Source organism: Plutella xylostella, chromosome 15 (assembly GCF_932276165.1).
Source record: "Plutella xylostella chromosome 15, ilPluXylo3.1, whole genome shotgun sequence".
Lineage (NCBI taxonomy): Eukaryota > Metazoa > Arthropoda > Insecta > Lepidoptera > Plutellidae > Plutella > Plutella xylostella.
In genome coordinates this window covers 10988205-11000852 of record NC_063995.1, presented here as the reverse complement: position 1 = coordinate 11000852, position 12648 = coordinate 10988205, and the positions used below count along the sequence as shown (strand labels likewise).

The 12648-nt window shown below is 36.9% G+C and overlaps 1 protein-coding gene across 1 annotated transcript; it reads right to left on the bottom strand.

Annotated features, from left to right (window-relative positions):
- Positions 1-5533: 5533 nt before the first annotated feature.
- LOC125489574 (uncharacterized protein K02A2.6-like) lies at positions 5534-9484 on the bottom strand. Its single transcript, XM_048625716.1, has 2 exons — positions 9433-9484; positions 5534-8973 (listed from the first exon to the last, which is right to left on the bottom strand). Exons 1-2 carry the CDS (start codon positions 9482-9484, stop codon positions 5534-5536), a joined length of 3492 nt encoding a protein of 1163 aa, XP_048481673.1.
- Positions 9485-12648: the final 3164 nt, after the last annotated feature.

Here is a 12648-nt window from a genome sequence, read left to right as displayed (position 1 = left end):
TTATTTATTTTTTCTATGATACTAACAACTATGGATCTTATAAATCTGAAATAAATGAATTGAATTAATGAATTCATTATTATTTTAGTACCTACCTACTATGTTGTGGTTACTACAACTTTTCTTAATCTCGTAAGAGATATAGTTTATCAACGAATATTTATCATTTTCAGAGCTTGGACAAGCGGTATTGCAAATATAGTAAATTATCAACAATCACAAATTACTTTATCAAACTTTCAATAGACACCAGAGAATCCCTGAAGATTATTTCATGTCTAAAACATCCTACTGGCAATAGTTTTAAAGCTTTAAAACAAGCAACAAATTTATGCTTATGCTAGCTCCGGCGGCGGCGGCGTCGCTCATTAGCAGCGGCGCACGTCGCACGCAGCTTGCTCTAATGTCTCTATCCGCTCGTAACTATCTCATGGCGATTCACCAAGATCCAGCCGGCCTTATTCTGAGAACCGAAATAATGACTAAGGACCTCTCGCAAAGTCAATACGAAATAACTTTTACGAAAGTAGATTAGTCCAAAGTTCAATACATTTTGAATCCGAAAATGGTTGTGAACATAAGTTCGCGATAGGAACACAGGCTCAAAGAAGTCATTTAACGTTAATGTTCATAAAAAAAAAAAATTGATCGTCTTTATTTGTGTTGACATAGCATTTTTTTCTTAGCTAGCCATAACAAAAGTTTAAGGAATGTCTCTGAGAACGGAAGGAAGAGTTTGGAATACACTTACGTTTCTTACAGGATACGGCTAATGTGGTAAGCTGCAATGAAGTAACTCAAATATTTCCTTTTAATATATTAAATATTAAAATCCAAACGTACTCAAATATTTACAACAAGCTTGTACCAGCACCGCTCCAACTCCCCAGATTCAGCCCCCAGGTCGCCTCTTATAAAATAGTTGGGAGTTCTCAACTGTTATGGCACTTGTTACTTGGGCCCAGAGACTGTAATTGTACATCACAATGGGACTGTAATGGCGGATAACTGAAGTTGTATGACCCAAATCTGGGCTTGTAATCGTCCAACGTATTAGCTGCTTGAAATGAGCTCTGTATCGCTAGTATGAATTTGCCGGGATTATTTTGGCATGTTTGTTTGGAAGTTGCCGTTTTGCTGAAGAAGATTTTTGCATTTTGGTTTATTTTATTTATACCAAACTTTGTGTAACATAGTTATTTTATTGAAGTTTACGTGCCATTAAACCTGAAGGGTTTGTCTTGACAAAATTATGGTATTAATATAATTAGGAACAATTTAATATTCTTATAGGTCCTTTATTTATTTAAAAGTGCATAGCTGCATCATTTTCATCGATCTTATGTTCTTCTTTTTTAACCGACTTCAAAAAAAGGAGGAGGTTCTCAATTCGTCGGGATCTTTTTTTTTTTTTTTTTTTTTTATATTTTTTTTATGTATGTTCACCGATTACTCCGCCGTTTATGAAACGATTTTGAAAATTCTTTTTTTGTTGTATTGGGTTGAGCTTCCAGGTGGTCCCATTTTTTTTTCAGAATTTTATCTCACCCCCAAGGGTGGGTAAAGGGGTAAAAACAGGGTATGAATTTCAATTTTGGGCACATATTAACCGATTCTAATGAAATTAAGAACGTAAATATAGTTCTTATAACAAAAAAATATGATGGTGACCTTGAGCTGATCTGATGATGGAAACGGAAGGCAGTCAGGGGAACTCCTCAACGGTATATAGCAACTACTTCGTGTTTAGGCTTGAATGATTCGTATTGATTAGTAGGACATTTTGGTATCATTTGCACCTTACTTTTGATTGAAAATTATTACAAATAAACTAAAAACTATTAAATAAAATAATAATTAAAAAAATTAAAAAACCGACTTCAAAAAACCACTAAAATGTAAGAAATAATTTAAGGTTTACACAAATTCTACTCGTATGAGACAGTACAAATATACCTAAGCAGGAACTGTTCTTTTTTGAAGTTGGTGCCATATTTCTTCAGATTACTTTGTCACCGCACCAACATCAAAAAAGAACAGTTCCTGCTTAGGTATATTTGTACTGTCTCATACGAGTAGAATTTGTGTAAACCTTAAATTATTTCTTACATTTTAGTGGTTTTTTGAAGTCGGTTTTTTAATTTTTTTAATTCTATGTCAGTGTCGTGAATGCTAAGCAAATATAATAGAAGCGCAGGCCGTTATTATTCTGATATTCTGAAGGTCCAAATAAGTAATAAAATATCCTTGCGCAACTCGATCGTTCCCTTCCACGATGTAGTTATAGAACAAAACTAGCGGAGCTGGAGGGTTACTCTATACAGACGAAAAACGAACAAACGAGGGCTGTCGTGCAATCGTAAATAGAACGAAACAGAGCCGTGGCTCGCGCAGCAGCGCTTAGAAACTTCGTTTTTCGTTATATAGAGTAACCCCATCGTCCGTGTCCGAAGGGAAATGCGTACAATTTAGCACCATCGACACCAACCAACTATTCATGAATGGAACGACCAGTTTCCACATCCGGTATGACGTCACGCTGCAATGACTTCCACATTTGAAATAGAGCGTTGCAAGGAGGTCACTCTCTAAGACAAAAACTACGTTTTGGAGCGCTGCCACGCGAGCCACGACTCTATCTCGTTGTATTAAAACTGCCGATTGCACGACAGCTCTTGTTTGTTCGTTTTTTGTAAGTGTAGAGTAACCTTCTTGTGCGTTTGAATAGCCAAAATGGTGGCGTCGCGAGCATTAGTTAGCTCAAGGAAATGAATAACGTTTAACGTTTCTGTCATGCCTAGTGGCGATGACTAATATAATCCAGGTTATCAAATTCGCGTAGGAATAAAATTAAATCAATAAACGATTGAAGCATTGTGTCTAAATTAAGTTGAATATTGCACATTTAATAATTTTAAAATCTTGGCTAACGTGTCACTAGTGCAAAACAATAAAAAAAGTAATAAAAATATTGTTAGTTTTTTTAAATATTTTGCTTTTAAACATAAATTTTGGCAAAAACCAAAAAAAAACTTAAAACTTAAATAACTCAGAAATGGTTGACTTTCGGATAATGCATTATGGAGTTCAATCGACTGGAAATGCCTTCGTCTATAACCCATTTGAAGGAATACATCGACTTTACAATCATCCTGTATATTATAATAAAATACATTCGCGAAGTATTTACTACAAGTAAATTATATAATTTTTTTCAATTCTGTTTTTGTTAAGAGGCTTGTTTTCATATTTAAACTACAGACACCTCTGTACCGTTGTACTTCAGGCTTTGATGTTACAAGTGCCCTCCACTAGTCGCCTAGACAAACTCCTAATAAAGTGGGTCTTATAAACTGAAGTTTACTTAAATAGGTACTCTAACCTATAATTAACTATAACCGAAGGTAAATACTTCATATTGGAAAAAAAAAACCAAAAAGATAATTAATACTTAGGTAAGTAATTACTTTTACAAAAATAGGTAAGTATTTTATTTGAATTTTCAGACACTAGCTTAGTTGTCTAAGGTATTAACTTAATATTGGTTATTTTTATCTGTACACTTACCCGGAAAATAGTGATTCTTTCTGTGCAGAAAAACAGTAATTTGCTTGCTGTGCGGAAAAAAATAACATATATTTAGGTGGTACATAATATCAATTTCAATTTAATTAATCCCTCAAATCCTATTTACAAATTTTCATTTTGGAGCATACCGTCTACATACCAGCGTACTCTATAAAAGGTGCTAGTGCTAGGTAATAAACTTGAATTTTGCAAACTTAAATTACATTTTCTTGAGAGCCCCGCGCTATATGAAACACTGAAAGTTGTTGACTTGTACCAATGACAGGTTGACTTCAGACGAAGTGGAAAACAGAAGGACCTAGATATTTTAGTGTTTCTTTACTGAGAAATTGAAATTTGGTAGATTTTAGTATAGTGCTTATCAAGAGTAATAAATTTATGACACAGTGTACACAGCCTGTATAGCCTGTTGCAAAAAAGGTTTACTGAGCCGAAAGAATGTGACTCAGCGGGTCATTCTGAACAGTTATTGTTCTAGGAATTTTGGAAATTCGGGAAAAAAAGTTTTCTCCATTTTGAAAAGTCACATGACCAACTAATTTTTTATGGTTTTGTTGAAAGGTGAAACTTTTTAATGCTCGCGAGTGTATTAGTAGGATATTACGCCTAACACTTACAATAGGTACCGCTTTGGCAACACGCTCCAGAATTAATCACTAAACAATCATTACTCTCCCAACATTTGTTACAAGCAACCTTTTCCAGAAGCAATAGTGCTTGTCCGTTTACATAATACATGGTGTTCATTTATCTCACGAGCCACTATCCTGGGCCCCAAGTCTGCTAAGGAATGGCGGCACAGTTGTGTGTCGGCAGCATGGGTTTCGCACTGTAGGTAATCATTATCTTCGTTTTAGGAAATATTTATTGCTACTTTTTTATAGAACTAACCTTAATAAACAGTAATAAGTGTTAAGTGTTTCATATTGCACAACTGGGACTAACCAAGAGAAAACAGATACCTAAAGTCGGAAAACCATTCAGACGATACAGCATTGAGCCGCCATTCATTAGCAGACTTGAGGCCCTGGCCGGGGGTGGCAGGTGGCGTTAATAAACGTCATTTTCGGCTCTACACTTCTGCATGGCCGGTTCATTATGAAGAAGGGGGCATTCCTGATTATGACAAAATTATTGATATATGCGCGCCGGACTGCCGGTATTTTTATATACTAGTAGGTAGGTGTAGTGTCCTTCGTTAAGGACACAGAGATACAGCACAGCAACAGTTAGGTATCGGCTCCGCACACACGCAATACGTCCGTCGCTGGTGGAGGCAAGCAGGGCAGAGAGCCCCCGCTGCCCCACCAGCTTACCACTCACCTGAGCGTGTGCCCGAGACGACAGAGTGCATAGGTGTATGCGTGCATGTCATAGATACACGCACACACCCATACACTACATCCCTTCCTTGTTTTAATTTATTTAATTTATAATTAACTTCGTCGTCGAACATCCAAATAAAACTTTTTAATTGCATCTCAAAATCATAATTTAATTTTAATGTATCTATTAACTTCAAGCTTCCAACTTCATAAATATAATTATTATGTATGAAACTTCCTTCGCTTCCTTCACTTCCTTCGCTTCCTTCACTTCCTTCGCTTCCTTCGCTTCCCTCACTTCCTCTACTTCCCTCACTTCCTCCACTTCCTTCACTTCATTTGCTTCCTTCGCTTCCTCCACTTCCCTCGCTTCCATTTTATCATAGTTCATATTTTTCAATCACTTGCCTTCCTTTACTACTACAAAGGCACCTTAACTTCTCTAGTGATGCTTCTACCTTGTCAATGCCAACATTTAATTATAATTATTATTTGAACTTCAATGATTGACTAATAGGATTGAATTAATTGATATTTCTTTTTCCTCCTTGTGACTAATCACCTAAATTTTAATCATCATACTCATCCATCTACCTCTCTATCTCTCTTTTTTTTTCATTTTAATCTTCATAATCATGGTTTTCTACGCTAGGTTCACCTTCAGTGCCTGTTTCACGACCTGCATCTTGCAAAACTTCCCAATTGCCTTCGACTCTTTTTAAATGTATCACGTTACGTCTGAGTTGATGACCGGTCTCATCATTTTGTAATTCAACATCTCCACCAACACGATTAGTAACCGTGTGTGATGTGGCTTCAAAATTGGAACTTAGTTTATTTGTTTTGTTCATATTTCTTACATAGACTTTATCGCCTGGACTTAGGTCACTGTCATGTGCTTTTCTTTTTCTGTCTGCATATTCTTTGCCTTTATCTTTCTGTTCTTTATCTTTATCTCTTATGTCCATGTCCTCTACTCTATGATGAACATCTTCTATCATAGGAATTTTGTCCCTGAATTTTCTTCGGAAGAACATTTCTGCCGGTGCTTGCCCTGTAACGCTATGTGGAGTACTATTGTACATACTGAGGTAATCCAGCAGTGCTTCCTTCCAGTTTTTGTTTCCTTCGGCTTGACATATCCTTAGTCTTTTTAGTATGTCTCTGTTCTGCCTTTCAACTTCACCATTTTGCTGAGGCATGTACGGGACAGAATGTAGCAATTTGATGTTGTTCCCTTTGCAGAAAGAGTTAAACTCTTCACTGACGAATTGTCTGCCATTATCTGAGATCATTGAAACGGGGCAACCTAGGCGGCTGAAGATCTCTTTGAGTAGTCTGATCATCTCTTTGCTACTAATATCCCGACAGATTTTTATTTCTTTATAGCGTGAGTAATAGTCGATGACTACCAATAGGTGATCCCCAGAAGGTAGAGGGCCTAGTAAATCTATGGCAATATCTACCCAAGGATGACTTGGTAACTCCCTTCTCTTAAGAGGGTTAGGTGGGTTTGGTGCAGATACAAGTGTGCACCCTCTGCAGCATTTGACCATCTTCTCTGCATCTTTGTCGTACCTAGGCCACCACACTTTGGTTCTAAGTCTGAGCTTCATAGCCACAATTCCCGGATGGCCTTCGTGAGCAGCAGTCAGTACACGTTCCCGCAATTGTTTGGGAATTACCATTTTGGTACCTCGAAGAAGTATGTCCCCACAAAAGCAAAGTTCATTTTCAAATATTTTGTAGTTTCTCACTGTTTCATCCCAATCGTTATTGAAAATTCCTTTTTTTACCTTCTGTATCTCTTCGTCAAGTCTTGAGTATTCTTCGATTTCGCTAAGTGAAACCGCTACCGGTCTTAGTTCTTCTACTATTCTTTGCACATAGTCACTATCATTTGATGTCTTATGTACTTTGCAGAGCCGTGATAGCGGATCAGCTATATTGTTCTTTCCCGGGCGGTAAACCACCCTGTATTTGTACGATTGCAGTCTTAATATCCAACGTTCGATCCTTGCACATGGTTTTGACTTGGGTCCAAATATGACCTCCAAGGGTTTGTGGTCGGTGATCAGATCAAACGTCTTTCCATACAGAAACATGTGAAAATGTTCAACCGCCCATACTAACGCCAGAGCTTCTTTCTCTGTTTGACAATATCTCCTTTCGCAATCCGTTAGAGTTTTGTTTCCATAGGCAATAATGCGCGGGCCATCTTTATTAAGTTGTACGAGCACCGCGCCTAAACCAACAGGGCTAGCATCTGCAAATACTAGAGTCTTATCCGTAACGCTGTAATATCCCAGGTTAGGTATGTCACCAAGCGCAGCTTTTAAAGTATTAAAAGCTGTTTGCTGACTGTGTCCCCATAACTCGCTAATATTTGTATTTCTTCCCGATTTTTGCCGCAACAGTTCTTTTAACGGTTCTGTTGTTGTAGCGAGATTTGGAATCCACTTCCCAACATAGTTGATGAGTCCGAGAAAACTCTGTAATTCGGATATTGTTTCCGGAGCTCTAAACTCTTTGATTGTATCCAGATATTTATCCAGAGGTCGAACACCTTGTTCAGTAAGCTCATGACCTAAAAAGTGAACTTTATCCGTATTAAAGATACACTTTTCTTTTCGCAGCGCAACATTGTTCTTGTCTAAAGCATCCATCACTTTTTTCAGTCTCTGATCATGTTGATCTCGTGTCTCTCCATAGATTAAAATATCATCTATGAAATTTATCACTCCTTCGCACTCTATTAGTACTCGTTCCAGCGTTTTTTGGAATATTTCAGGTGCACAAGTGATACCAAACATTAGCCTCTTGTAACGGTAAAGGCCCTTGCTCGAAATGAATGTGGTTATATGTCTCGAATTTGGGTGTATTTCAACCTGATGGAATGCGTCTTGTATGTCCAGTTTGCTAAATACTTTTGCCTTATGTACCTTTGGTAATAAACAGTCCATCGTAGGGAGAGGATGATTTTCCCGCAATATCGCTGAATTCGCGCGTCGCATATCTACACAAAGGCGAATATCTCCACTCTCTTTTAGTATTGGGACAATAGGAGATATCCAACTCGAAGGCCCATCGACTTTCTCTATAATATCTTTTTTAAGAAGTTCTTCTATCTTTGCATTCACTTTCTCTTCTAGGGGAATAGGGATTCTTCTATGAGGCTGTGCAATCGGAGTCACTTGCTTGTCTATTGGAATTTGCACCAGCACATCTTTAAATTTTGGGAAACTCTGCTCTCCTATTTGGTTGACTTGTAGTCCAATTTTCAGCACCCCTAATTCAATGGCTGTTTGCTTTCCTAAAAGATCGCGGGTTCCTCCATCTACCACGTAGAAGATGGTGTTCTTGCTTTTGTTTGCTATTTCAATTTCAGACCGAAAAGACCCCAATAACTTCAGTGGAGTCTTACTCCCATATGCTAAAAAAGTCTTTTCGGGCCTTGGTATCTGGTCTGTAACCTTAACTTTCTTTTTCTTCAATTCTGTCCATGTCTTATCCGTAATTAGGTTGTGTTTGCATCCAGAATCAATCAACATGTTTACTTTTGCTCCGCCTACTTTACAGGTAACTACTGCATCATCGTCAATGTTAAACACGTAATCGACAGTGTCATCCCCCGAATGTTTTCCTTCGTATTCTTCTATATTTCTTACTTCTTTATCAGATCTTTTAAATTTCTTTGCATCTTGCCTGCTTTTATCTTGTTTTGTCTTTTCTTCGAATTTCCTCTTCAATGGGTTGGTTTTACAATGTGCCTTAAAGTGCCCTATCTTCCCGCATTGCAGACATTTCTTTCCTTTTGCCGGGCATCTGTCATCGTAGGCAAGGTGACTCCAGCTACCACATCTAAAACATTCTTTCTTCTTCTGCGTCTCATTTTCTGTCTTTCTTGTTTCCATAGCATTAACTGCTTGAGTTGTGTGGTTATGTCCTTTGCGATCGAATCCTTCGAGTTGCCGATGTATTGCTTCCAGCGCGTTAGCTTCTGACACTATGTCATTCAGGGTGATCTTGTCACCAGATCGAAGTATCTTCTTCCGTAAGTCTTCTGAATAACATTTTTCTGTGATCTGGTCGATTAGATGGTCTTCTACATCAGTAAATTGACAGAAACGGAACAGTCACAGTGCACTTTGTTTATGTATCATGTTTTCAACCATTTGGGTAGGTAATTAGGTGAGTAGGTATATTGAAAATACCTTGTGCCCAGCCATTACAATAAGATACCTATTTGCTATATGGTAATGTGGACCGCTGAGTCAATAACTAATGCAGCCCGCCAATACCTTTGTTTTTTTTTTTTTTTTTTCAAAATAGGTACGAAATAATGTACTCACAGTTTGTTGTTTGTCCTCGTCGCCAAAATGTAGTGTCCTTCGTTAAGGACACAGAGATACAGCACAGCAACAGTTAGGTATCGGCTCCGCACACACGCAATACGTCCGTCGCTGGTGGAGGCAAGCAGGGCAGAGAGCCCCCGCTGCCCCACCAGCTTACCACTCACCTGAGCGTGTGCCCGAGACGACAGAGTGCATAGGTGTATGCGTGCATGTCATAGATACACGCACACACCCATACACTACAGTAGGTATATTATATTCTTGACGGCTATTTTGTGCATGAAAATGTTTATTTGCGGCGTTTGATTCAGGTTTTATCATAACAGATTGTTACTAAAGTGTAACAACCTTTTACCTCCTACATTCTTAAAACTTTTGGTAGACATGTACCAACCACTAATTTAAATTAACTTTGTTTAAACAATTCAGTCATGTTTGCTGGTAAATTGAAGTAAGTACTTACTATTTATTTTAGTAAATAATTGTACATATTTGAAACCCTACTCTTCCGACTCTCACTTGGCTGGCTTTTTAACACCCAGTAGAATGGAAAAACAGACCATTGTGGCAAAGCAGGAATAATCTTGAGCGAGAAATTATAATTATGTGCAAATGTCCAACATTATGAAATATTTAGTCCCAGGAGTGAACACTAGGGGAGCGCACAACGTATTATCTCTAACGTTTGATGTTTGTACCGGTTCGGTTGCTACACCAGCTAATATTCTTGCCTCAGAAAAACAATATTTTAACCCCTGACGAAAAAGACTTACTATAAGTTTTACGTGTATGTGTATCTGTGTAACTGGGGTACCTGTCTGTGGTAACATAGCCCTTAGACGGCTGAACCAATTTTCGATTTGTTTTTTCGGTCATAGGTGATATTACTCCGAGAGCTATGAACTATGTTGGTTAAAAAAAAAAAACATGCTTAAACTTGAGATAAAACCGCTTATAAATAAAGAAAAATGAATTTCTAAGTGTAGCCCCGATTATAGCTCCCGACAAATTAAATGAACACAATTAAAAAAACAAGTAATAAAATATATACTTATAAGTTTTTTTTAACCGGTACTTAGATGGCACAAACCTAGGTTTATATGTTTTCTCACTTTCTCTTTAAAAAAACTATAAAATGTAATAGTAAAGCAAATGCAAACGCGATAACAGAACTTTACTCATATGGCATATCCCGCACTGTCAAAAGGTAACGCCTATGTCCATCCTATACTATTAATCTTATGGCTACAAAGAGTCATATCTTCCTTCTTTGTGACTGATCATTGATCATGCGACTGATCTTATTCAAAGCGTCTGCTATTGTCAACATCCGTTCCACGACATATTAATACGAACTACCTAGATGGAGTGTCAGAGGGTCTAGTACAGGTTTGATAGCTTGTCGAAAACAATAAAATTTTACGTTTCCTCGCATACTAAGTGGCGCCTCTAATGGAAACTATCATGAAACTTTTGACCAATAATGCAAGCAGATGACAGGAAGAAACGTAAACTTTTTTCGTTTTCATAAATAGCAAAACCCGCACTAAATGCTCAGTGTAAAAGAAACGTATCTATCAATAAGCTTTTGTTTTGAATTAGTTCGGTTTCGGTTAGATGATTTGTGACTTTTAAACTTGGTAAAATGGTTGTCATTAGGTTGAACCTTAAACAGTTTGAGAGTAAATAAGATGCGGACAGTTTGTTGCTTTGTCTTTGTATGTGACACACCATCTTGTCCCTATTTATTTAATCTACGCATCCGGTTTTTCCCTGTAGGTATATAAATAACAATTTTGTTTGAAATAACTCCAAAAACCTGCGCACAACATTCAACAAAAAATACACATTTGCGTCTATAAAAAACTGACGTAACATTTATGAATTCATCGCATATAAAAAATACAGTGAAGTGCTCTTCGAATCAATTTCCGTATATTGCGAGCCTCGCAAAAACATATCTCGTTTCAGTGAGCAGTTAAGTGGCAAATTTCCCCGAGTTCCCCAATAATACTCCATCTCAAATAGTAAAATGGGGGCAGGAGAATGTCTACAAATCCATAGAGAAGCTATATAACACGGTATGTATAAATGGGGGACCCATAATAAATGTATACGTTACAGGAAATGTATATAATTCCTATAAATACAAGCATTCTAAACATCCCCTCTATAAATGTTGGAAAATTTGTATACCGAAAATGGGACTCATGGATTTTTTTTATCAATTAATGTTCTGCATGCGATTTTTTTTAGGTCAACTAACAATATTTTTTTTGGATGAACCTCTGGATGGAATATACGGGCTAAAAAAAGATTGCTCAAGTACAGTACATTCTTTAAAAAAAACATTTCTTTCTGCTATAATTGTACACAATTGAATTGAACAACCAGCAAAAACATCACCTACGCGTTTGAGTTTTCACACTTCATTTGTTTCATTAAAATCTCAAGCGGCTCGTAAAATATCCTTTCCTTAATAAAATGTATGACTTGCGTTGAGATGGCGACGGCGTCATGTACGCCAGTTGGATAGATTACTCGCATGTTATTGCATCGAATGAAACAGAAGCTATAATAATAATAATAATAATAATAATCTTTATTTGCACACCATGAAACATAACTTAAATTTAACTTAATTAATATACATGCACAAATGGCGGTCTTATCGCTAAGAGCGATCTCTTCCAGACAACCGAAAATAGGTAAAAAGTTAAACATTGGAAAAGGGCACTTAGGTGTACTTAATTACGAAATTAACAACTAAAAACAAACAAAATTATTGAATACATAAAATACATATATAATTATAAATACATAAATAAATATATAACAATAATTAAATAAAATAATATATATTATATTACAAATATCTAAACTCTGACAAATTTAAATAACTAAAATAAAAATAATTTAACTAAGACTCAACTTGTTCTTCAAGATAATGACTTTTGATCATGCGTTTAAAAGACGCAGGAGATGGCGCTTGCCTTATATTTAAAGGGAGAGCGTTCCATAGTTGTATGGCTTGGACAGTAAAAGAGTTGGAGTAAAAAGAAGTTGTATGGGGCGGAATATTTATACGAAGATTTTCAGTGGAATGTAAATTTTTATTGTGTGTCGTGAAGCGAAACTCGAAACGTTCCTTAAGGTATGAAGGTGAAGACGGATTAAACAGTATCGAATAAAGCAGAGAGAGAATATGTGTATTCCGGCGATGGCGAATGGGGAGCCACTTGAGTTTACGACGAAATTCAGAAACATGGTCATATTTGCGTAATCCATATATGAACCGTATACAGACATTTTGAAGTCTCTCAAGTTTATTTAATTGCTCTTCAGTTAAATCAAGATAGCAACTGTCGGCATAATCAAGA

What these genes read in the sequence shown, in the direction of transcription:
- LOC125489574 (XM_048625716.1), bottom strand. Translation starts at nt 9,484, where the DNA reads ATGACATGCACGCATACACCTATGCACTCTGTCGTCTCGGGCACACGC. An exon ending in CGTCTCGGGCACACGCTCAG is followed by an intron (nt 8,974 to 9,432) that starts GTGAGTGGTAAG and finishes GTTATTCAGAAG; the next exon opens with ACTTACGGAAGAAGATACTT.